At 41.0% G+C, this 27,588-nt stretch overlaps 1 protein-coding gene across 1 annotated transcript in view; it reads left to right on the plus strand.

The window, feature by feature from the left end:
* Window positions 1-25,911, plus strand: part of rps6kc1 (ribosomal protein S6 kinase polypeptide 1) — a 134,373-nt gene extending 108,462 nt beyond the window's left edge. Inside the window, exons 14-16 of the mRNA XM_039738095.1 lie at window positions 17,050-17,132; window positions 19,099-19,194; window positions 23,177-25,911. Coding sequence (XP_039594029.1) covers window positions 17,050-17,132; window positions 19,099-19,194; window positions 23,177-23,278 — 281 coding nt within the window. The 3' untranslated portion in view covers window positions 23,279-25,911. The remainder of the gene's footprint in view (window positions 1-17,049; window positions 17,133-19,098; window positions 19,195-23,176) is intronic.
* Window positions 25,912-27,588: the final 1,677 nt, after the last annotated feature.

Here is a 27,588-nt window from a genome sequence, read left to right on the forward strand (position 1 = left end):
TCAAATAATGCGTTTTTGACGAAAAAAACACTGTAGCTGTGGTTTCACACCCCTCATATTCACCTGATGTCATTCCCTGTTAGTTCTTCTTGCTCCTGACATTAAAATTAAGATCAGAGGGAAAAAGATGTGCTACCATGTAAGAAATTCAGTGGAAAAAAAAATACAGGAGGCTCCAAACATGGTAGGCATGGATGGAGTCCTTTACATGGATAGGAGTTAAGGTGGGCATGTGATGTCCAAAGTCTATTTGGAATCTCCCATTGGTCAGCTGAGCAAAGAGACTTGTGTCTAACTCCAACTGCAAAGGGTGCCATACTTAATTAAGATAGGAGTTCAGTTAACAACAACCTGCACCCACTGGGGCCCTCTATGGACTGGGTGGAGTAGTGACGCCTTAGGGCAGGGAAACCAAATTGAGTCCTGGGGGGCTCCAATGAGTGCAGGTTCAGTGGGTCAGCCTCGCTTCTAATTGATCTTGCTGTTTAGTTAGCTGGCTTTGCTTTGTCTTCATTAAGGTGTGCTAGTTTGGAAAGAAATTCAGAAGGGTGTATTCTTTGCTGTACAATTTTAAGTTCTTGTACTTCTTTTACTGTGTTCGCCTTTTTCGGTGGAGTGTTCCTCCTTTTTCGGTGGAGTGTTCCTCCTTACTTGTATGTAAATGCTGACAGTTTTGCTGATTTCATTTTAAACTGCAGACATTAGTCTCCGTTTTTGCCTTTCGTCCACACTACTGCCGCATTTTTAAGCCCTGGAAATGGAGACCTTTGAAAATCTCCCCAGAGCTGTAACGTTCTGAAAATGCTGGTTTGGCATTAACAGTATGCATGGGTGAAAATGGAGAGCTTTGAAAATACAGACTGTAATGGCACTCGGATTGGTTTGTGCTTATTATGTACTGTCCCCATTAGGGGGTGCCACTGACATATAGGACCCAACACCACTCTAGGTTCAGATGAAGGATTTGTAATCCGCCCAGCTCAGATATGACAATGAATAGAGCCAATCCACAGATGTATATCTTTCACAATCTCTCTTCTCTCCTTCACCAGCTGCCTCCCTACTCTGACCCAATGAGGTATGGTGACAGGCTCCTTTTAAGCTGGACCCGGGAGTATTTCCGGTGGCACGCCGTGACTTGTTGGAAGCACTTCCGGGTCATATGGAAACCAGGCAGGTCCTTCCCTGGCAGCGCCATTTATCGTCACCCAAGGACCCCTACAGGGCTGCCTTTCTGGACTCTAATTCCCATGCAGCCCTGTGGACATGGACTACTTGGGAGGATCACTTCCAGCTATTAATTTGGGGGATCAACTGCTCACGGCTTCCTGCTTTCAACAGTCCATTCTTCCTTCCAGCAGGGTCTGTAGTCTTGCCATCCTTCCACTGTGGCTCCCCAGCCAGACCAGAAATCCTTCTCCATCCTGGCTGTGATGTCCGTCCACCCTCCTGGGGCCTTAGAGTGTATACTTACAACCCTAATTCTTGCCACTCGTTTGATTATCCCCACCGCTTTACTCGCCTTGTATTCGTGCGTCATATTTTCGTTTTTCGTATTCGCCATTGCAGTTTCTCCGTTTGTAAAGACAAATTGTAAATAAATGTCTCCACTTGCATTTGTGGTGTAGGTTTTGGTGATTTTTTTTTTTTTTTGTGCACAGAGATGCAATGCCAGTGTGGACAGTTTTCATTTGGAAAAAATGTGGTTTTTAAATGAAAACATAATAATGTGGATGTGATGAGCAAATGACATGAAACGTTAAAGGGGAGCCACAACTTCATGTTGTGTATTGAGTAGTATGAAAAAGTCTTAAAAAGCCAGAATGTGAATAAAGAGCAAAATCTTAAACAAGGAAAACAAAAATGGTTCACCCCCATGTAACTCCCAAAAATGCTTGCTACATTCCAAATTTTAAAAAATTAATAAACTCTTTTTGTAATTTATGGATCGATGCAAAAAAAAAAAAAATCCCAGAAACAGATCAGTCCTAGCTTGCCTCATGGTGACAGGAGTCCAATTTAAAGCGGCAGGCAGTTGGGAAGGACAACTGCGGTTATGGCAGTCCACCAGACTGAAGTTGAGGACCCCAGATATAAGCACACAGGTGAATCGCACATGGAAGCAGCAGCTCTGATTTAACATCCATGGTCCTTTACACCCGTGTCTGCACTTCTTGTTACAAAGAGTCAGCATTTGGGTTACGCAGGAAATATTGAATCAAAAAGAATACGGCAAGTGAGGCGTTTATACAACTGACTTTTCTGTCAGCCCCTTCCCCCGAACGTATCCACTGTTAGTCACTTTTCAGTTACCCTTTCTGTTTATGACTTTGTTAAGCTCTTTTTATAGCTCTTTGGCTCTTATCTTCTTTTTTCGACTAGGGAGTTGCTCGTTGGCAATTCCTCTTACGTCCATACTGTGGAAACTCGCATCTTTAGCTCTGAAATGTCATTTTCCAGCTTGCTTCAGTATAAAAGCCACACCTGGACCAAACAAGAAGTGAGAGCGCAGATTAATTGCCGAGATAGTTTTGTGCTCACCAAATGAAGCTGTTTGTTGCTTCTGGCCCCGTGAATGTCAGCTCTCAACACTTGTAACAATGCTTGTAACTGAAAAGGATTGAAGTTTAGAGAATTTTATAAAAATGACATTCACCAGCATGTGTTGAAACCAAGTAACTTTGACACCATTGCTGTCATTTCTGTTTCTGCTCAATCATCTTATACCGTGTCACACTATTTTAAGACTGCCAAGTCCTATATAAACCAATTTAGGGTTTTAAATGTACACTGGACACTGCAGGAGAAGTAGCAGTGGTGTAGCCACATTGGGGGCAGGTGGGGCACTGCTCTTAATTCACAGCAAATGGCACTGTTTAGCAGCAGTGAATTAACTGGTAAACACGTCTCAGTGATTTCCTGCATTGTTGAAATATTTATTAGAAAACTCAGTCAGTAAGAAGGCAGAGTGGTGTAGCAGTAAAGGCTGTAGGTCCAGATCCTGCTATTGACCCTGTGTTACCCTGAGCAAGTCACTTTACGTGCCTGTGCTCCTCCAGTCGGAAAAACAAAATAAGTGTCACCAAGTGGTTGCAAATGTTGCAAGTCACCACAGCCAAATAAATAAATATGATTGAAATATGAGCTCATTGCAGTTTCTAATAATAGAAAAATCTGATTCTTTGGACGTTAAGCTTTCTTTGAGCCTGGTGCCACTTTTCAGTGTTTCTGGCATGATTAGAAGTGAAAATTGACCAAAAAAGATAAAAAATAGAAACTCTGTAATGATACGAAATAATAAAATAAACAAGTGAAAAAATCATTGCTGTTGTGTAATCTTGCCACAATGAAGCACAAAACAGGAGCAGGCTGTAAAACCCACACCAGAAAGGGCAGACCTACTCTTAATTCAAATCTGGGCCTCTGGATTTGGACTCACCCAAGGTAGCCTAGCCACTATACAGCAAATTAGACTTTGGTCTGCCTGGGCTCAGAATTGGGACTGAGGCTAAAGAAAGAAAGAAAAGAGGAAAACTGTGAAACCATAAACCCAAGAATTGATTATTTAAATAATTTTTAAAATTCACACAGGAAGAAGAGGGCAGAAATACAGTGACAAGTACAGACAAACTCTAAAGACAGTACCTAATCCAAGTACTGGAGTCAAAACCAGAAACACAAGGCAAGAAACGAGGTGACCACAGCCAATGAATGGCAAAGCTGTTGATCCCACTTTACCTTCGGCTTAAGCACTGCTATGGCTGCCTAATCAGGTGGTGCCAACGCGTAGGCTCCACATACAGGAGGCAGGGCAGATAAACAAGCAACACTAAATATAGACCTTAAACAAATCTACAAAATGAAACACCATATCTGTAATATTACATACGTATGGCACAGCTAAAGCCAAACCAAAAACAGAATTAGTAACACAGTGTGCGAGCGCAATTAAAGACAAAATATAAACTTAAACCAGAGCACCAAGCCGGATGAAACATAACAACTGCTCAAGTGGTGCCTGTCTGTCGTCTGTCTAATTTGGATGGAGACAGTCCCATTCCTCTTTCTATTACATGGTCCATTCTTATCTGTCTTTTTTATAAAGTGCCATTTCTAGCTGTTTGTCTTTCCATCTATTATATAGTGCCTTTTCTGTCTATCTGCCTGTCTCTCTAATTTACTGTGTAGAGTGGTATTCCTGTCTGTTAACTGTTTGTCTGCATGTCTTTGTTGTATGGTGTCTTTCATTTCTGTCTGTGTAATTTAGATGGTGACAGTCCCATTCCTCTTTCATTTAGAAAGTCCTTTCTCATCTCTCTCCCTGTGTAATTTATATAGTGCCATTTCTGTTTGTCTTTCCACCTTGTAGTGAATTTTCTGTCCATCTGCCTGTCAGTGTATCTATCTGTTTGTGTAATTTACTCTGTTTATAGGGCTGTTTTTGTCGGTCATATAGTGCCTTAACTGCCTATCTGTCAATCTGTCTGTCTGTATACAGTAATTTAAATGGCAGCAGTCACCTTTCTTTTTTACTTTCTTGTATACTTAGTATGGGGAAAGTATGGGAATCATGAAAAAATTCGACCTCAAGATTTCGATGAATTGTGACGTTTTAGGCCTTCCTGAGTCCTGAAAAATACCATTTTTCAGATGATGTCTGCCTGTGTGTAAACACAATAACAACGCTTTGACCTCGGTCAGTGAGATTTTGTACACCTGCTTTATATCAAAAATAAGGAATCCTATCAACTTTTGTGCCACTTCCGGCAACTGGAAGTGGTACTTTAATTGAATACTTTTGCAAATTTTCAAATAAATTACGATTATAATTACAGATAAATGATTCAAATTTTGTATTTTTTTTTTTTGTATCAGCATACTGCTGCTGGATTATGTGAGTTTCCCCTTGGGATTAATAAAGTATCTATCTATCTATCTATAGATATTTATAGTGATAAAAAGCAAACAGATCTGAAATTTGAGAAAAATTACTCAACTGGAAGTCGTATTTTATTTAAACAACCAATCAATTTTTTGTATCATGGAAATATAAATGTGTACACTACAGTGGAACCTCGGTTCATGAACATCTCGGTACACGTACAAATCGGTTTACGACCAAAAAGTTCGCCCAACTTTTGCCTCGGTTCACGACCACACACTCGGTATACGAACAAGCCAGTTTTCCTTTTGGTTTGTACATGTTCAGTCTCTCCCTGTGCATTTCCTGTGCAGCGAGCGAACGAGCAAGAGAGAGACAGCGCAACACACACACACAGGCGCGGGGGAGAGAGAGAGAGAGAGAGAGAGACAGATGCACACACACACACACACACACACACAGAGGCATGAAAAAGAGACACACACACACACGCGAGAGAGAGAGAGACACACACACAGGCATGAAAGAGAGAGACACACAAACACACGCACAGGAGCGTGCTAGAGAGAGAGAGACACACAAAAGTGAGAGTGAGCGAGAGAGAGGGAGGGAGGGCCGGACACATAAGGTAGAAAAGGCTTGATTTTGTTTTCAGTTCTGTTTACAGTAATTAGTTCATAGCGTGCATTGTTGCAATGTTACTTTTCTTGGCGGTTTATTAAATTACCTATTTTTCAAATGTTCATTTTTTTCCCTGTGCTTAAAACTCATTAAAAAAAAGTGTTTTTAGCGAGCGGTTCCTAGCACTGTAGTGCGAACTATTGCAGTGTTAGTTTTCCCTGTTGTTCAAGGTTTTCTCAGTGTTATTCAATGTTTTTACATTTAGTTTACTATTACGCTATGCATAATAGTGCATTCTATTGTATAATTAACTATATTTGTGCTTATAAACTAAACAAAATATATTTACATACAGTTCGTATCGTCTGGAACGGATTAATTGTATTTACATACATTCCTCTGGTGGAAATTGCTTCAGTTCACGACCATATCGGTTTACGACCAGAGTTTTGGAACGAATTATGGTCGTGAACTGAGGTTCCACTGTATATTAAAAACTGTATTTAATATAACACATTCTTTCAGTAACTATTATTAATTTTATTCTAATTTATTCATCATCAGTTTAACAATTAATGTGTAAACATTGAACATGCCATTTAAATATAAAGATGTAATGGGACCGATAAGTTGCTACATCCTCGTCGTGTTCCTGCTAATACATTTAATTTTATATTTTATTTCTGCCATCATTATCATAATTAAATGTAGCTAAATGCAGTTTTACCTATAGCAATAAATAAATATCATATAATACTAACACGTTTTCTATGTTTTTAGGTGACTATAACTCTCTTAACTTTGCACATAGTCTAGGTAATGCATATGTAATCATGAAAAAAATTCAACCTTCCTTCCTTCAAGTGTGAAAATGTAACTTTAATGTAAAATTTCATTATAAATAGAGATAAATGATTGTGTATTGATATTATCAATTAGTTATGATGAGAAACAAAGACATATAATATTTGAGAAATATTGCGCAATTGGAAGTGTTTCTGATGACCTTATCCTCTGTCTCAGTATAAGAGAAAGTCAAGGAGAGCGCACTCCAGATTTTCTGTTATCTAGTCCTTTCCTATCTGTTTGTCTAATTTATATAATTCCTTTCTATCTGTCTGTTTCCATCTATTTTATAGTGCTAATTTACTGTATATAGTACTGTTTTTATTTATTATATAATGCCTTTCTCTCTGCTGTGTAGTGCCTTAACTATCTGCCTGTCTCCCTGTCTATTTTACTGTTTAAGTGTTATTTCTACTATATAATGCATTAACTGTCTTATCTAACTTATGTGTCTGCCCTTCTAATTGACTGTGCATAGTGTGGTTTTTATTATTTTTATAGTGCCTTAACTCCCTGTCTAAGTTACTGCGTGTGGTGCTGTTTCTGTTGAGTATGCTGTATACTGCCCTTCATATTTATTGGCCTGTCTTACATGCTTGTTGTTCATGGCTGTAGGCAGTAGCCCCATGTTTCATGCTGGTTGGACACACCAGTCTGAATTTCACAGCACTCCTTCCATATCACATTACAGCTACTACCTGACTGCAGAGATAAAAAGTATGTGATAACACATTATACGTGATAAAAAGTGCATAAGCAGTCCGATTAAAAAGCAGAATTTAAACTTTCAGCTTCTGTTGATGTCTTCATCTCTTGTTAAGGCCAAATTAATTTTTACGCTAAAGTAGTCTTTTATGAGGAAAAATTGCATCTGGTCCATGATTGTTTAGTATTAAATCTTCTAAAGTCAATTAGCTATTTATATGTCTGTGTCTTTCGAAAACAACCGATGGCTGTGCTGCAGCAGCAAGCGACACTCTTCATACGAGAGCAGTGGATGGAAATGTTTTCATATGAACTAATTGTGGCCCTGAGACTGAACCCCGAGTGAGGCTGCGGCTAATCCATTTAGCAGACTCTCCTAATTCATGAGCCACAGGCGTCCAGCTGCCTCCCCCTATAACTGTGAATGGAGCCGCGCTGCTCAAGAGAAGGCCACGGTTTATTTGTAAGGTGAAGATGTCGGCTGTTTTTCCAATAGGTGTTCGATTGGAGTTAGTGAATATGATTTTAAGAAAATAAAACCAAATGCTATTTCCCTTACAAAATTCTGCAAATTTAGAGAGAAAACAAATCTCTAGTTATTTAGATGTTCAGAAAATCGTCACCAACTTATAACGTTTCTTAATGTATCCTAGTATGGCTTCAAAAAATGTAAATCTCATGTGTTCCGCATTCCTTAAAAATTGTTGAAGGCCACGTACGAAATCATTACCTTTGCAGAAACACAATCACCTGGAGCAGTTGTGCCCAAAATCAGTGGGCTGGTGACACTGATCCTGGAGCTGATAGGTGGGCCAGGGTCGACCGTGTCCTTGGTCACACAGACTTCTCTCCTGTGCTATTCAGGTCATGTTTAGGGCTGTCTAAAATCTGTACACTTGAATATTTGACCATCTTCATCACCTTAGTTGACATTAATTTAGACAACTTTACAGAGATCTGTTTTCTCTTTCACATTAAAAGAGTCTTTTTCTGTTGATCTCTTTTGTCTAAAAAGCCAAACCAGATCCACTGGGATTCAGGGTTGAATAACAATAAAAAGGGAGTCTTTTTTTATTAGGGATGCAACTAATGATTATTTTGGTAGTCGACTAATCGTTCAATTTTTTTCGATTAGTCACGATTATTTGATGCCTGTGACCTGTGGTTGCACATCCTGTTCTGGGCTCCAGTGCATGTCTTACCTCATCTGCTCACGTCCGTCAACCTGTGAATGTCACCCTGATGTCTCTGCATTAACACAATTAAAATTAATAATAATCAGATTAAAATAACAACCAGTGAAGCATATGAATTTGAAAATAATCAGATGTTTTATATTCGTGTGACCATTACAATAAAAAAGAAATACATTAAATAATACAAACTAAAGTGCACATACAGTGCCTCCAGAAAGTATTCACAGCGCATCACTTTTTCCACAATTTTATGTTACAGCCTTATTCCAAAATGGATTAATTTCATTTTTTCCTCAGAATTCTACACACAACACTCCAAAATGACAATGTGAAAAAAGTTTACTTGAGGTTTTTGCAAATTTATTAAAAATAAAAAAAACTTCAGCCGCTGCACTAGACGAGCCTGCAATCATCAGCATTTACGTCTGTGTGTTTGCATGCAGATAGTTCAAGCGCAGTTGGCTCGGTGATTTACTGAATTTTCAGTTGCACCTTGAACATATTTTTATAGTTTTTACAGTTCATTTTCAGTGCGTAAAATGATCAGCGTTGCAGTAATTGTGATGCTCTTTGCATGAAAAAAATGCGTTCCATTAAAATTTCACATTTTCTTTGTGAATTGTGATGTTTACTTAAAGGTACAACTAAAATGTTTCTGGCATCCAGGGGTGCATTAAACCCCAAGTATGTGCCAGTTTAAGGGTTAACTATCAGTGTCAAAAACTTGATATGCACATTATAGTACAAACATCAACGTTAACACATGACTCTGACCTCTCGAGAAATGGTGGCAGCATCACAGCTCCAGGATGCTTGCGTTGCTAGGACTGTGTGCAGTCTTGACAAATAACAAACGATTCTGCCCCCAGACGTTCATGTAGTGCATTGCAGTTACAAAAACCAATGTGGTTCTTTGTGACTGGAGCCTCTATTGAAGGTTCTGTTTATGATGCGTCGACAATGAAAAATCCACGTCGATGATTTTTTGTAGTCAGTGTCGTTGATTGCGTCAACTTATCGTTGCAGCCCTACTTTTTATAGGCGTGTTAGGTGTGAGGTCAGTGTAGTTTCCAGCCTTGTGTCCAGTTCAGCCTACTGTGGTCGTGGGCACGTGGATTCTGTAGTGGACTGGTGTGCCCCCATCAGTGACCACTGCCCTTACTTATTGAATGTCATATTAGTAATTTTGTGCTTTGTAGTTCAATACTCGAGCCACTAGAGTGCCAAGCTGCCTTCACTGTAGAGCATTGTGGGTCACAGGTTTCCACCATTGGGTGGCCAGTTACTGTTGTATTAAGCGGTGATGGATCGTGGTGAGTCACCAGAGGTTGATTAAACAATCAGGCCACACATTTATAGGGATATAATAACAAATAATAAGAGATAAACATATCTTCTGGTAATTACATTAAAACATAAACATCCATCCATCCAACCCGCTATATCCTAACTACAGGGTCACGGGGATCTGCTGGAGCCAATCCCAGCCAACACAGGGTGCAAGGCAGGAAACAATCCCCGGGCAAAGCAACAGAAACCAAGGAGTAAAGCTTGGCTGTTGCATAACATTAAGGGTGCAAGCGTTAAGCTGATGTCACATTATGTGACTTCTAGTTGTTGGGGATGTGAGACTTGCTGACTGCATTTGCTGATATCAACATGTCAGTTTACATGACTGAAAATCGCTAGGCTTGTCAAATTTAGTGACTGCGAGATGGCCCTCCAGTACACTTGAGCTGACACCTTTTCCTGACGGCTAATCAAGTGCTGCCTGTGGAGTCGCCGCGGCATGTGTGTTGAGTTCAGCTCTCATGTCAGCCCTTTATTTTCATTTCCCTCCCCCCTCATATTGTGGTGTGTAAAACCCGAGGCATCAGACAGATGAACTTCTGTCCTGTTTGTGAGGTCCTTATTCCTTGGCTTTCATTCTGTGCATTGGACTTTTGCCTGACCGTTCATTGACTCTCGGCCCTCGTACACACAGAGCCACAACCTACAACTCAAAACAAAACCAAAGCAGTTTGAGGGGCGAGTCGCAGACTAGTTGAAGTGAGTCGCTAGGTATGTCACACTAGGTGACAAGTCGTCACAGGTCACTGACAACACCTCCGACTCGCTAGGTCTATGAGGATCACGATTGAAAACTTCAGGAAATGTTGTCTAATGTGACACTGAAGCTATTCTGGTGGCTCATGGTGTCCCCTTGCTTCGTCCGTGGTCGGCATTTAATTAGAAGTACGAGATGTAGTTTGGTAGAAATTGCTCACCTGCTTGCCATGGGTCTCTTTGCATTCCCCTTGCCGTGCTCATGTAAATATGCAGAAATATTCTGGGTAAAAGGGGACACCTTTGCCATCACAAATTATTTGCAGAGTGGCTCATGCCAAGGTGCTGCATTAATCATCCCCTTTATTACCATTTCGTCTCATATCTGTCCATCAGGCACACTACTTGAGCCTGTACTATTTCACCCCGGGGCTCTTGATTTTTGGCAGAATCCGTAAAGAAAAACCGGAGCCTTCAGCGGCCTCAGAACCTTTGGACATCAAAAGGCGGATGCTTCGGATGGCTTTGCTTTGTTTCCCCCCCTCGACCGGTAGATGTTAGTGCCGGGATTGAGCTTGCTTATGTATCACCCAGGAGACTCAGTGTTTTAATTTGATGCGCCTCTGTGTCTTTAAAAACAAAATCACGGAGGATCAAATGAAAATTCAACTGTTTGCAGCGAGGGTAAGCGCTGCTTGATACATACACGGGGAGCATGCAGGGAAGCATCCGCTTTAGAGCGCAGTGAGAGCAGGTGAGCATTTGGGTGGCGTGGTGGTGGTCAGCATTACAACGCTACTCACAAGGGGAGCGTGCGTGAGACAGCCAGCTTATTAGGCCCTTGTAACGTCCTTTGGTCTTCAGCATGAATTTGGACTCTGCTCTATACTGAGTGTGTTGTGCCATGTGGAAATGATCTGCCATGCTGTCTACAGCCCTTTCCATCTCATGCCAAACATATCTGTGCCTGTGCAGAGCACTGAAAGCCATGAAAACTCCCTGTCATGTGTGTCACTTGCCGGTGTGACACGGTGCACCATCATGCTGGAAGGTTCTATCTAGGTATGGACATGAAGGGATTATCTTGGTCAAGTTGACCAAGTTGGTGTTCAGATGTTCCTTTAATGGGTGTCAGGGGTTGTTACCATCACATGACCAGCACCGGTCTGTACTGTTAACACCAAACAGGATGACTCCATGGAATTGTGGTGGTGCTTGTGCCAAATTCTGATCCTGCTATTAGCACAGTATCTAAGGAGTAGTAGTGGTTCTTCCAACCAAGCCACTTTTTTCCCCACTTCTCATTGGTCCAGTGTTGATGCTTCTGTGCCCACTAGAGACATGCGGACATTGGTACCCAACGTGTTTTTTTTTTGCTGTTTCACCCCTTCAAGGTGCAGCTCATAAAAGTGCTGCGTTGTGAGGTGGCATGTTGAATTGGGCTTTGACCCTTTTTTTTTCTCGTTGATCTTCAACATTCTCCTTTCACTTCTATTATCTATCCCTAAGCTGTTTTCAATCACAGGATCGCTGGTCACTAGTAGCATTTTTGCTTTTTGCACCTCTGACAGCAGCCATTTGGATGGTGCTAAAAACAACAGACCTGGTGCCACTTATAGTGCCATGCTTCTAAGTCACAAACATCACTCGATTTGCCCATTCCAGTGAGCACAGACTAATGAGTAAAATGCCAATCTGCCTTGTATACCACATACTACTATCATATGATGGAGGACATGTTGGAATGGAGAACATGGATGAAGGTAGGGGTGTACCTAATAAACTGGCCACTCAGTAAAGCCTTTATTTATTCTTTTTTCTTGTAACCAACGGTCAAAAAATGAGACACATAACGTGCCAAAACTTTCCATTTGTGTTTCAAATGTGAAAGACCAGTCTGGACACTGAGACCGCCAGACGTCCAAAGACGCATGTTTATTTTCTTCTTCTTCTCTTTAATTCAACAACAATATTGCTACAGTCCTTCTCTTTCCTTTTCCTTTTCTTTTCTTTTGCTGCTTTAACTCCTCTCTCACAAGCTCTGTCCACTATGACCGACTCCGGCTTTCCAAATGGAGTGAGGCGACCCCTTTTATAATGCTCCAGGTGCTCCATGATGATCTTCCGGCACCAACATCCTGGTGTGGCGGAAGTGCTGCAGTCTATTTCTCTGGAACCATCCAGGCGCCCCCGATGCAGTCCGGGTTGGTTGCCCTCTTGTGCCCCAGGGAAGATACTGCCCCTGTCCACACAATAAAATATTTCAAAAGAAAAAAGTAATAATCTGAGAAGTATTGATGAGTTCTGGTCCACTAGAAATTTGGCATGGCAGAAGGAGAGCACTACCAAGCTGTAAAATTAAATAACATGTTTGGCTTCTCATTGACTGAAAATGCTGGCCTTCTAGGACAAGAGTTAGCTAAGGTTAGGGTTCTGAATGTTAAAAAGCAAGTCGATTAAAATCAAGGCACAAAATAAGTAACAGTAACGGATTACTAATTAAGAAAGTGACTGGAACAAAAAACCTGCAGCCATGGCGGCCCTCCATGATCTGAGTTTGACAACCTGGCATTAAAGAGACATTTTGAAGTTTTCTAACAATATTTGACATGTGATTTGGCCATGCAGTCCTTAACTGATCCGCTGAATGTTTTCTCCTCGATTTTCAGTTGGGTGAAGGTTTCAGATACTTTCCACTGTTTCGTTTTCTTTCAGGCCATTTTCTTCCCCTGTGGTTTTGTCGTTCAATTTATCATTAAAATGCTTGTTCCGTTTCTGAAGTTTGACTGTGCAAGTTTCGTTCCTGGCCTCATAAGAACATCATGTGCTGCTTGAATAGGCGACGGTAGACGTTGGCCTCTCAAGATGCCCACCTGATTGTTCGCTTCGAAAGTACAAAGTAAAGTGCCCACCTCGAGTGCGCAGAGACGTGAGAGTTTTCCATCTCCTTCAGCCCTGAGTAGGTTATAGTAGTCCAATTTACCGGTGACTTGAATGTCTTTAAGCCCAATTAGACACACTTATTCTTTTAAAAATGATTCTTGCTGCACAATCGCATCTTTCAAGCAGAATCATTTCAGATGAAATGTAAATTGGCTTGTGTTCATTTTTATAACGATGCCCCAGGGAAATGAGGATGGCAGCACTCAATGCTGGCTTGGAGTCAAATCCAGAAGTAAAAGTTGCTTGACTTCTCCCTGCTGTGCTTGTCGTAACGCACATTCGCATTTACACATTCATGTTGTGGTGTGTGCGGGTGTGACCGACTGGAAATGGTGGCAGTGTCCAGGAATGGCAAGGCCGTGACAGAGGAGCACAGATGTGTGTTATTCGTTACTTGCTTTGTGGGTATTTACTTCTTAAAGCTTTCTTTTCAAGGAACATCACCTCGTGTGTTTTAGATTAATTCTTCAGCTTATGAAAGATATTAATATAGTTTAAAGAGTATCATTCCCCCATTTTAGCGTCTCTGCATTTTGTTGGGGAGTTGCATAGATGCCTCAGAAAGTCCCCCAAGAGTTGTTAGGAGTCACATCACGAAGACTCAGCTCTAGAACTCAGTGAAACATTTTAGTGCAGTGTTCGAGTTTACGGATTGAATGTTCGAACCGCTTCTTCTTTCTCTTCATCTTTTCCCACCTTTATGTGGGGTCAATGCACCTGAACAACCTTCTCCATACAGCTTGATTCTGTAGCTCCTCTCTCGTCAAACCCTTTTCCTTACATTCTTCTTTTTCTTTATTCATCCACTTTCCCCTGGACATCCATTTCCATCTCTTTTGCCCAAATATTCTTTGTCTCTCTTCTTCACATGTCTATGCTGCCTCAGCCTACTTTTCTGTGTTTTCTTAGATGTCTGTCACACTGTTGTTGTACCTCTGGGTGTCTCATTTCTTTCCTTTTTTTGTAACTCCACACAGCATTCTTATTTCTGCCATTTCCATCTTCATCTCTGGCACTTCCTTTACTACCCTTTTCAGCTCCGTACGTCATTGCTGGTCTTCCCACAGTCTTTAAAATCTGACTTTGATCCTTCACCTCAATTCTTCAAACACGCAATACACCTGATACCTCCTGCCCAATTGTTCCATTCTCACAGCACTCTGTGTATTACCCCTGCATGCAGTTCTCCATCTTGAGCTACCTCTGATCCTAGACATTTGAACTTCTCCACTCTTATCAGTAGCTCTCCCTGCTGACTAACATCTGAATCCTGATCATCATTAAACTTCACATATGATGTCTCCTTTATATTTATCCTCAGTCCACTTATCTTCCAAAGGCCTTCTTCATTGCTCCTCTCCATTTCCTCCTTATGACACAATGTCATAAGCACAAAGTCTGTACCAGGGGATTGGTCTTTTATATCTTGGGTCAGCACATCTTAAACCAGATCAGAGAGGTAAGAACTTAAAGAAGATCATTGGTACAGAACCTCTCTAACTGGAATCTTATTTGTTACCCCAGCGCTCCCTCATTCATATCCTAGACAGTCCTCACACGCTTTTCTCTCACATGCACCTCCAGACCTCTTAATGTGGCACTCTTAATAAGCCTTCTCCAAATCAATAAATGCCTAATCATGTAGACTTTTCTTGATGCTCCTCTATTCATCACAGTGCAATAATTTCATCAGTTGATCCTCTCCCTAGCATAAAACCAGAGTGCCTCACCGCCCAATGGCGGTCTTCTTCCTAAGCCTTCTACGTTGAACTCTTTCCCAGGTTATCATTGTGTGTGATATCAGCTCTATCCCTCTGTGGTTTCCACAATCCTGAATATGGTCATTCTCCTTATAAATGTTTACAGTCCCGATGGTCCTCCACTCCTCTGCTATTCTCTCCTACTCATAGATCTTCTTGTTTAGATTCCACAACAGATCTACTCCCTCATCTCCTAAACACTTCCACTGGCACTGGAACCTTGAACAGCATTAGTCTTATGCTCCTAGTGTTTCTTCATAGCCTCCCTATGTTATGTTCTCTGATTTTTACAAAGTGGAGTTTCTGGATGATTGGGTAACAATGATAAGGGATTGATTAGAGTGTATTGCTTCCGTCTTTGGGGTTTTGATTGTTGGATTACAGATTTGGACACATATTTTGCCATTTTTATTCTCTCTTTTTGTTGAATATAAAATCTTTAGAAATTACAATTCCTTGTTGGGTTGGTCTCCCTAACCAGAGTTTATGTTGTCTTTACTTTAGAGAGAGACAGGTTTTGGTGAGTTTTGGAACATTTAAAGTATATTTTGAGTACTTTGAACTTTAAAGGACTGTTCCACTTTTTGGGCCTGTGTAGGCCAAAGCCTCCCTGTGGGGTTTAGGGATCAGGCTACCTGTTGTGAGGCCTATTCTAGGCAGGCTAACAGAGTTTAGGGGTATTTTAGAATCCCTCACACTGCCTTGGGTTCAGATTCATGTTTATATGTTATGTTGAGTTTTTATTTATTAATTTATGTGCATTTATCTTTGACTTTATTCCGATTTTGTGTATATAAGCTGCTTTTGTTGTGTGAGTGGCCCCCCAAGATATGAGACTGCCTGCCAATTACTTTAGCTGCCCTCCGCTCTATAAACCTGAAGGTTCTCCTGCCTTTCTTGACCATTGTGAATGCACTCTGGATTTGGTGAGCTCTTGTGCTTTTTCTGGATTTTTTAAACCTTCTGTCTGTGTTTTGACCTTCCTTTTGGATTCCATATCGGGACTCTGTTCACCTTGGATTGTCTTCCTGTTACAGGGAATTCTGTTTTGCCTTTTTTCTCCACCGAGCTTCCTTGTAATAGAAACACCTTTTTTATTTTTGTGAAGAATGAATCCTTTAATTTATAAAGATTCGGTGCTTGACCTGATTACTAGCTGGGGTTTGGTGGAGATATCCCCCTCTAGTGAGGAGTATTGGAAAAGATTTTGAAGCTTATTGGCACTTGTGTTCTTTGGGACTCCCAGTCCAGAACACACACCTGTTTCCGTATTTGGATTGCAGTCACTTATGACACAAGGAACTCAGAAAAACGGCAAAGAGATACGTTACAAAATAAAGATAATAGTCTGAAACTAAAAACAAGATAGTACTTACTAATGAGCATAAAAAGAAAAGACGTCAGTGGCAGTGTTTACCTTCGCAAGGACATAGACGAACTACAGGGGGCGCAGGCGAGCAAGCAGCCTCTTGACTGTTTTGGTCGCAGTGGCGAAGAGAAGGCCGAGTGCACATCTGAAGCACTTGACAGACTTGTCTTTGCCGAGCCCCTTGGTGCTGTTTCTAAAATAAATCCTCCCAAGGCAAGGATTTTCAAGTACGATTTAACAAGAATTGTGCTGCCCAGAGATGAGCAGACATAAGAGCTGCCTTGAGAGTAAACGAGCATCCAATATGAAGGATAAAAACAGGGGGTTTCAGATTCAACCCACCAAGGATTTGCTTAGTCGCAGTTGGGTGCCATTATAAGTGGATCTTTCACAGGTCCTGATGGTGGGCCGCTTGCATTAGTGAATTGACGGGCACTACCCAGGCAGACGTCAAGGTGACGAGTTAAACCTTTTACATTTTCTCTCATTTTATATTGCCCTTATTTCTTTGAAAGTGTGCTAATGTCCTAAAATGTGTTATAAGTTTTAACCATAAAGCACTAAGATGGCCTGGATTGGCTCCTGTCTCATGCCCAATGTTGGCACCTGCCTACTGTGAATTGGATTCAATAGGCTTGAGAGTGTTCTGCTAACAGTAAAACAACTTTCTTTTTAATATAGAAATTGGGAGCATATCTGAGGAAACCGAAGCCTGTGATTGGTGGAGCCTAGGAGCCATTCTTTTTGAATTACTATGTGGAAAGGTACGTTTTCTGTGGGGGACACATTTGAATTGATCTAATTCTAGTGCTTCCATCCAACCAAAAAACTGGCATCTCCTCTTATCCGTAAGGCAACCAAGTGAAAAATCAAGCGAAGGACATGAAACCCTGCCGAGTGCCAACAGATAATAACTGATTTCATTTCATACAGCAGTAAACTGCCAACAAGAACTAATGTTTTGTTGGAATTATTTAGTGGTGGTCAAAGTAGTTCACAATAATGTAAAATTGGCAGTTTCACAGGCAGGTGGATTGGCAAAGAGCAGTACCCAAAAAAAAAATCAGCATGAAGATGTGGTTCTTTTATCAAACAGGGAATAAATAATTCAATAACTGCATATTTTGTTTACTTGTGTATAAAAAGGGCTGTTTGTCAGTTTACTCAATCTAAGTATTATTTTGATGAAATGAGCAAGCATCATCATATTTATTGGATTTTAAAAAAGAAATTGAAATTGAGTTTTAAAATATGTGCATTGCAGGAGTCGGTGTGCACACGATGGCCTCTGCTTGTGTTTATTAGCATTTGTGTGTGTGTGTGAATGTGAATGTACAGCCCCTTGAGAAAGGCCTCGCACACACACTTTAAGTTGCAGCCTTGTCCTAAATTAATTTCAAATCTTTGTTTCACTCATCAAGCAACACTCAGAACCCCAAAATGACAAACAGAAATGGGATTTTAGGAATCTCTGCAAGCTTATTAAAAATAACTGAAATACCCCAGTGACACAAGTATTTAGGCCCTCTGTTCAGAGCTTCATTGAAGCCCCCTTGGCAGCCATTCCAGTCTGGAGGCTTTTTCAGTTTGATGCTCTACACTCCTGGATTTGGGGATGGCTGCACAGTAGGTAGTGTTACTGCCTCGTGGGTCCTGGCTTTGGTCCTCAGTGTGTCGGTGTGTGAGTGGCCCCTGCAATGGGCCGGTTGCCCATCCAGGGCTGTTTCCTGGGTTTTGGCTCAGGTCTGCTTCAAGGAGCTGTGTTATGACTTTCAGCTTCTGAAGTGATCATTTTAGATGTTTTACAGAAATCCATTTTTTATTCAGAATTGAGTAAATTTGTGTGGCTCTTTGAAGTGAGACCCCTAACAAGTTTGTACTCAAACCTGCCTCACTACTCCAAAGGCCTGTGTGCAAAACTCACTCCTGTCTGTACCTCATTTCCCACACTTTTGGCTGATTAAGTGCAGAGTGTGCCCTGCTACAGGCGGCCATCCCATCCAGAGTTCACTCCTGTCTTGTACCCCTTGTGCTATTTTGTGACTCTGTACTGAAATAGCAGATGTTAATGATGGAGGAATGGATGGATGTGTGGTACAGAATGTCAGTGTAATTTCAGAATCTTGTAACTAAGGAAGTGTACTTGGCTTCATTTTGTTCTGAGCTCCTCACTTGTGATGGTTACTTTCCTAATCTTGTCCCCCAGACTGATGTCTGCTTGATTATGTTCTCCTTTTTTGTAAGTTGCTTTGGAAAAGCTAATAAATGTTAATAAACCAACAGCACAAAGTATAGACTCCATACTGAGCCTTCTAACTCAAACCTAAAGTGGTGCCATTGTCCCAAAGTGGGTGATGAGCCGCTCTTATCTGGAGTGGCCAGTGATGCTTTTGTCTTGGCTGTGACCCTGATGAGTGAGGTTTCTGACTAGTTTTGCTTTGGTTTACTAAATGTATTTATTAATTCTTAGCCTTGAGACCAGAATGTAGAGGTTTTCATGTAAGGAGATGTTTACATTGCAGTACTTGTATTTTGCTTTTTCTGTATAAAGATCTGTAAACACCCTGAGCCTGACTTCTGAAGAGAATGCGGTGAACTGAAGTGGGCTCCTAGGGGGTCATTCTTGTCTTAAACAAGCCAGAAGTCATTTGTGTTCTGTGTAAGAGCTCTTCCATAAAGTGTAAAGTGCGCCTCCGAATTTCAGGTAAATGTTTTATTTATTTTTTACAGTCACTTTATCAGTGCCATCCAGCAGGGATCAATAGGCACACCGTGCTAATCATGCCGGATTACGTGTCAGACGAGGCCAAATCCTTAGTGCAACAGGTAAGCATGCAAACGGGATTAAAGCCGCCTTTGACTGCGTGGCAGGAAATACATTAATCACTGTGGCTTTATTTCTAACGCAGTAACTTTTTTTTATTACAATAATATTGAAATGTGTGTCTTTTTAGGTGAGCAGTCTCTTTACACACTTCTGTTTAATTCACGTTTATGTGCCTACTAATAAGGTTGTGTGGTCAGCCAGTTCACATCTCATTCCTGTCTTTCTTTACATTCTGCAATTCTACTTTTCTATCATCTCTGTATTCATGGGCAGCTGGAGCATATCGCAGCAACCATCGGGCGAAAGGCAGGAGCGCTCCCAAGACAGGGTGCCAGTCCATCATGGCAAACACACACAGAGGCCAATTTAGTGACTATTTGTGGTCCTTAAAGATCATTTGGCATCTTTTAAAAAGAGTAGGGCTTTCCTCATGTCCTGGTCAAATTGCCCACAACGGCTTGGACATTCTGGCCCCCTAATCATCCTCTGTCACTGATTGGCTTATTAGCTGCCTCACCTTTTCACAACCTAAGAGTAAATGTGTGGTGAGCACACCATCGATGTAAACTGCTTCGAGTAGAGAGAAAGGTGCTCTGTAACTGTAATTGACTTTTATTATTATTATGGACTGCATTATGCAGAGACAGAAAAGGGACACTGCCTTGAACCTCTAACAGCATCATACAGAATTGCCACTTTTCATGATATATGCACACTTAATGTGGGGAGAGCAGAAGACACCATGGATGAGTTTCAGCTGTGATATTTCATCATCTGGCACACTTTTGTGTTTCTGATTAAAAGTAAATCCACTTTTACAAGTAAAGTAGTCTGTGTTCTTCAACTTAAGGCAGCGTTTGTCCAAACAGAACATCATTAATGCCACCCTGCCAGTGCCAGCAGCAGCTTTAGTTATTTAAAAGCATGGACAGCTTTCGAGGGTAAAGCAGGGTACATTTAAAGGGCGCGCCTGACAGAGCTCTTCTTCTGAGTGTCTCTTTTTGTTGTTCTTGCAAATGCAGTAATAGGCACTGAGATGGCGGTAACGGCAGAACCTGTTTTTAAAGTTAGGTAACAAACACCACCTGTGACGGGTGACCGGTTACACTTCTCTGACTGCTAAGGTTGAGATAAAAGGATCAAAAAAGCCAACACCTTCACCGCACTTCATCCTCACCATCTCTCTATGAGAAACTCCATGATATTATATGAAAATAAAACAGGAACACTCATTAAAGTTTCAATAAAATATAAATGAAGACAAATAACACAAAATCCACACTCAACAAAATGATCCCAAGACATCCCACAAAGCCAGTAACACAAAATCACTATAAGCCCACTGCCTGATGCATTTTACAGAGAGTTCAGTTAAAAAGAAATGTCCAGTTTAGCAGTTGATGGGGGGCGATTGTGAAATGCGAAAAGACCACACAGCAAGTGAAAATATCTGTACCTGGCATTATACCCAACATTATCTCACCACATTTAATGTTGGGGAGATCAGGGTGCTTCTCCAGCTGCTCCAGATGTCCACTGAACACACTGCCTGAGTGGCCACCTTTGCCACTGCGGACCCTCCCATGATGATTGTTAGCCTGTTCACTTTCTGCCAATACACCTGTCAAAAGCTTTGTTTTAAAATGAGTATGATTTTCGAAGCAAGGCTTTCCTGTTGTCGTCTTCCTTCTTCTTCTTGCACTGATGCCTTATTAAAGGGTTTCAGGTGGCACCAACACCAGTGTCCATGGCAGCCTCTAACATCTGTCCAGGAACAATCTCGATAATGGCTGCTTCACTTTCCTATACAGGAACAACGAAACAAAATGACAGCACAGGTCACGGGAAGAAAATGCCCAATGTGACAGTGCTATTGGTTTTGAACCTTGAGGGTTTCAGAGAGTCGGAAGGGTTAATTAGGAAGTTGCGGACCCGTGTGTTGTTTTTTCAGGATTATGAACTGGAGTTCTCTCCCAAACTGCCAAAATATTCAAGGCTGTAAGACATGTGCCCTAAAAACAGAAACTCTCATTTGAAAACATAGCATTGAGCTGTCCTCATCTTATCTTTTTGAATTCAGAATTTGATTATGTGTCTTTCATTCTGTATTATTAAATGTTGTTGCATCCTACATTAAAGAAAATCCCCAAGGAACGGACATGTAACTAATAACACACGCGTAGAGATGAAGAACTGACTCACTGGTGACATGTGCTTCCTGGGTATGTAGGTGGATGAAACTTACTGAAAACATCAAATTCGATTAATGGCATCAAGACACGAGCCGTCTGTCTGAAGCAAAGTGAAATAAACAGAAGTGCAGTCGACTCGTCATATGGACGTGCATTTACCGTAGCACAGTCTTGGTGCCTTATGAGCTGGCTGTTGAAAGACAGAATCTCCTGTCTATTATTTATTCATTTTATCTTTGTAACTAGTGACACAGACAGACATACAATCCTAAAATTGCCTTTTATTACCTTACTTTTTCTTTTCTTTTTTTTTTTGAACGTGCAGAACATATCATGTTATAAGCTTTCAATTAAGACAATGATGAAGGTTCTAGCTCCATAAATTCACAGTGTATATCAGGCGGTGTTAGCAACTTCCAGAATTTGTTTCACAATTAATACACAGCCGATTCTGCCCATCTTGTCACACCCAGCTGATGTCACTGCTCTTCTTTTTCTCCTTTGCACGTCTCCTTCTCCTGAAGTCTGCCTATTCAGTTTCCTGAGAGTAAGACACAAACTCCGACAACTTTGCAGGGGTTACTGTAAGCCAAATGTTGAGCTTCACTTACTTCATTCATGTCTTGAGCTCTCGATTAAGGCAAAGATCGAGGTTGAAGCCCTAGTGGCTCATGAATAATTGCATGACAGACAGACAGAATCCTTTGCATTCTATATAAATACACTATCTGTGCTGTTACCTATCTAAGTAATAAAGGAAAATTTCAGCACTAACGTTCGCAGTTGACCATCTTTTGCAATGTATTTTGTATTTTATGTAGAAAAAAAATTGCATTATTCATTCCAACTAAACGCAATATCACAAACGTTTGTTTGACTAAAATGCATTGCAGTTGTCATTCAACAGATGGCACATCACAAACATTAACACTGCTTTTACAAATCCCATACCAAAGGACATATAACAGAGGCATAACAACCTGACGGTGAACGAAAGTGCACACCATGGCTAGAGCAGAACTTTACAAGTCTTCCTCAAGTAGGCCTCACCTTAGGTAGTCAGACCTCAAATTCCAAAGGCAGGCTTCAAAATGGGGCTCTGGCTTTTAAAAATTCAAAAATACTTTTAAATACTTAACATATACAAAAGTGCCCGACAAGGGAGAGGATAATCTGTAAAACCTTTGGCTTGAGAAGACAAGTCAACGTCAAATGGAATGAATGGAAGTGACCAGGAGTGGAAATGTTAAAGAGGCCAAAAGTCGAAATCAAGAGTCAAGTCTGTCTTTCCATCTAATCGAAAATTGTCAGCTAAGAATCAAAGTAAGAAATGGATGACAAACGTGAGGAACCGGGAATTCTAAATAGCACTACTACACACATACATGAAAGCTTTTTGTTTAGTTATCCACAGGGGGGAGAGGGGAACTGTAAAACCTCTGGCTTAAAGCATAAGCAGTGCTTAATTTTTCTTTTAATAGTGGAAACTCCAAAAAGAGGCAACTCAGAAATAACCAAATCCAGCAATGAAATGCGAACAGCAAAAGAATAAAAGACAGAATTTAGAATAGAAAGAGAATCCAAGGATGGACTGACCAGCACAGGCAGGGAAGCTAAGCAGCACTTCGGTGGGGTTTTGAGGTGACTCCGCTCTTAAATAGCAATGAGGACACAAGGGCCAGAACTTAAAGAATTAACATAAATTACAAGAACCAAAACTGAAGTCCTAGAATTTTGTTGCATTCTCTGACAAAATCTTCACTTAACAAATTGTGTTCTCTGTTTGAAGCTTTTACAGTTTAATCCCACTGAGAGACTTGGTGCTGGAGCGGCGGGTGTGGAGGACATTAAATCTCACCCATTCTTTGCCCATGTGAACTGGCCAGCCTAGCTTCATGAAACACTAAGCCATCTGGACTGCTGCTTCAGGAGTGGCCAACACCACAACAGAGAGCGGAGAAGACAATGGATAAGAACACTCCAGGCCTTCTGAAAAATGAACTTTTTATGTTGTTCCTTTACTATCTTTCATAATTTATTGCTGGTGGGTTATGATTGCTAACACACTACTTGTTTTTTTTACATGACAAATAGCTCTCAGTCCCTTCATAAAAAGCAATTTATTTAACACCTTTAAGCAGATCAATAGAAACACTATAAGATGACTCTGTACATGTCTGTTTATAGGTGTTAATTACTGAGGAAACCAAGTAATATAATTTAAAAAAAAAAAAAAAACTTACAATTGTGCTGTTTATATAATGAACACTTAACATCTGCAAACCAAATGTTCACTTTGAAAGGCTGACAAGATACTTATTTACATTGTCAACGTGTTGCTGATTATGTATGCCAAGGTACTGAACCAGAATGAGAAGGGGATTTAACGCGTATTTTGTGTTTCTCTTATTTATTAGCAGTGCATGATGCTGAAAAACGAGATGGCACTGGTGTCTGCCCAGGAGCAGCCGACCCGGTTTGTTTTACTTTATACATATATCCTGTCATTGAATTGAAAGTGCTTGTTTAAAGTGAACACTTTGTGCAAATAATGAGGTTTTGGTTAAGACAAACCACGTGTTTTCTTACTAATATATGTTTACATTTTTTTTTTTTTTAAGTTCACAAAGTTCTTATAGGAAATGTTTTCAGCTGAAAATGAACTGAACAGACCTTTACAATAACAATATTTTTTAAAGATGCTCTGAAATATGAATACCATTTACAGGTTTTCAAATGTGCTGCACTCATATTTAACACTAGAGGACAGGAGAGGCAAACAGCGTGTGCAATTTACAGTGCTTATGCAGTGAATACATCCAAAGGGTCCGACGCACAGTAAGTGTTGACCATTCGCTGTCGGAGACTGGTGCTTGGTGAACAGTAGGGCCCATCGTTTGAGCTCTTCTCAATGAGAGAACTAGTGGCCACTGGCTGGTGTCACCTGAGGATGAGAATTGGAACGAATTTATCATAGCAGGTCCTGATTTTGGGAGTCAGTCGTCATTTCCAAACTGATCGAGAGTGGCATGAGTGTGCGTGAGTGGGCTCATGCTGGGTTTACTTACTGCTGTGTGCCCAGCGCTGCAAAATGGGGCTCTGAATTGGATTAGAGTTGGGCTTTAAGAAAGTTCTGGCTTAGATGTTTCAAAGCCACTTCACAGCATAAAGGAAAATCTGCTACTGACTACAGCTGTGTTACTCCGCTAAAAGTGTGAACCTTCTAGGAAACTTGTGTGCCATTTATTTTATAAATACAGACAGCTTTCATGAATTCTAAAAGCAGACTGATGAATAGCCCTCAAATAGCAGGCACTGTTTTTGAGCTTTGGCAGAGAGCTCTCAAAGCTCAATGTGGGTTCTTTTATTGAAAACTCCATTAAAACATCCATGTGGGTTCTAACTTCAGGAAAATTGTGTAGGTAAAGCTGGTCTGAATGTGTTCCTGGATCATTATTGTGCTGTATATGGAGCTGGTGTCGATCCGCAAGGGACAAACCTGGCATGGCACGGCACGGCACATGAGTTCATCGCTTGGCAGACCACCCCACAATTACGCACTCAGATAATTTAGATTTGTCATTCAGAAAGATGGCATGTCTTTAGATTGTAAAAGAAAAGCAGCATAACCCTGTGAAGATGTGCAGGAACTCAAGTAGTACGTGCCAACTCCATGAAGCTGGCAATGGAATCTAGGTCTCCTGTTTTGAGGTGGCACTTCTACCAGCATTGCAACCTCATAAATTCGTGGGTGACAATGAAAAACCTCATTGGCCTTTTTGGGGCTTTTGTCCGTACCCCATTTTATAAACAATAAAAACTGACCCAACACTGGCACTTAAATAACAGATGGATAAGAGCAACAGTCCATTTATGTGCTCTTCAGTGTTCTGCTTGTCTAACAACTGTATTGTCCTCACGAGCAGCAGGGTTCACAGTGTTAGCTGACTTCCAGTCACGTCTCTTCCTGGGGTGGAAGGATTGGGGTCAGAAGTTGTGTCACTGTTTGTCCCAAAAGTTGTTCTCTGCTCCGAGGGAAACAAAAGTGGGTTAGTTAACGATGGTGCAACTCTTCTCCTTTCCCTGTACATTTCATTATTGAGTCAGGCAGCCGCTCCTTCAGCTTGCGTGTGTGACAATACATAAATAAATATGTATGAGTGTGTGTCTGTATAAATATATATACAGTAAAAACATAAAGATATAAAGAGTTGAGGTCTAAAGTTCCAGTTTATTCAGGGTTGGGAGGCTATTGCAGAAATGACCAGAACCATCATGATTGACTTCTTCATTCACAGGTTCGTCAATGAATGCCAACTTCTATCTTTTTCTGAATGCAGAAGTTTCCAGGAATAAGTGAGTTCAGAGACGTTTTTAACACTGTCTCTGTTTCTTTTTACAGTAGCCCTGTAAATTTACATTATCTACACAAATTTATTGCCTACCTAAACCCATCGTGGGGAGCAATTTTGTATACTTGTGCAAAGTCTCTCCTAGGGGACAACCCTAATAAAGTACAAATATTGGTATGTAGCACACCCTGTGCTCTTCCATTGTACAAATGTGGAGCTGCTCCACTGGACCTGACGACAAAAGATGTGCCCCCTTGTCTGTCGGGCAGAGTGCCCTGTGCAACTCACCCTGTCAGATAATGCCATTGGCACCCGTTTCCCAGTGCTTCTGAATTTTTCCGTCTTGTTTTATGTCCTCGTTTCCTCATGTCATTCACTATCCTCCAGACTTCAGGCTCAGTGACGAATTGAGCGTGAAGTACCTTTAACCTCAAACAGGTTTGGCTTTCTTTGTGTTGAGTCCCTGATCTTTGGGGGCTAATCTAGAACTTCTGTTCCCCTGGTGACCTCAGGTTTTGTCCACAGTCCTACGTCTTAGGACCTGTTTATGGTGCCAGTAATCCCCAGATGCCTTTACCGTATATTACAGTGGCTAGCAGAGATCATATATTTCATAATTAACTCCTAGGACTGGGATAGCTCAGGCACTGACCTTTCTGACCACCACTGCCCTTACACTACCTTAACATTGCTGCTACTCCTAGATCCAGTGCCCCTTCATTCTCAAGCCTAGTGCCCCTATTGACCTTGGCATACCCATAGAGGATGTTAATAGTGTGGAACCTCCTGCAAAGTGCTGCCCCAAACACGGGGCACAGTGGACTGCAGCCCAGATCTTAACGGGGTCTTCTTTCACAACATGTATAAGCTAAACGCACAAAAAAAGTAACCATAAAAGCTGTGTGAAAATGGACTGAGTCAGACAGCAGATCGTTCCTTTGTGGCACTGAGTTGGAGTATTTCTGTTACTAGTTTTGAAGTTTTGATTTTGTGATCCCAAAATAAATGTTCTTTGGAAATTGAAGTTAGAATTTCACGTTGAAAATCAAGTGGAAAAAGTATTTATCTTACACACATACTCAGCAGAACAAAAGGGTGACACAGTATGATGTGACTTCATATTGGCTCAATCACAAGTGTCCAGGATAGGTGGGGTCAGACGTGGTTTTTTTCCTCTTTTGATGATGAATACTGTACTGACGACACTTTATGGTGCAGTAGCCTTGGATGTCAAAGTGAATCTTAATAAATGTCTAAGTGGAAATTGTACGTTGCATATTTAATTTGTTAAGGAAAATGGAACCTGTAAGCATTTATGAAAATATACTCAGATGACTTGAGGATGGTCTTCAGTGGCAGTCACTCAAAGCACAAATGATGCCTTTGAAGGGGTTTGTGTGGCTGCACAGGTACCACGCACTACTAATGGCTACTACTGAAGTATGACAGTCTCACTCACTATTTATTTATTTATTAATTTATTTCTTCAGTTATTCATTGCTTTATTATTGACCACCATGTTCACACTAAAACATGGCAGTGTGAAACTCAACCCTTCAGCCATCCAATTTAACTCCTCCTCTTTGGGTTTACAGTGAATTGCTGCCTATCTCAGCAATGGTAGTTGAAAGGCTGGAACCATCCAAGGCTGTGTGCCAATCCATATCATGGCCCACCCAGGCACACACTCCCACTCACAAGGGGCTAACTGAGAATTGGCAGCTGATAGTCTGACACACACAGCTTTGTCATGCTGAAGTACCTGTAGAAAAATGAACACCGACATGTGAAATGAAACCACTCATCACAAGAGACACACACACACACTGAAACACACTCGCACATACTG

Source organism: Polypterus senegalus, chromosome 16, assembly GCF_016835505.1.
Source record: "Polypterus senegalus isolate Bchr_013 chromosome 16, ASM1683550v1, whole genome shotgun sequence".
Classification (NCBI taxonomy): Eukaryota; Metazoa; Chordata; class Cladistia; order Polypteriformes; family Polypteridae; genus Polypterus; species Polypterus senegalus.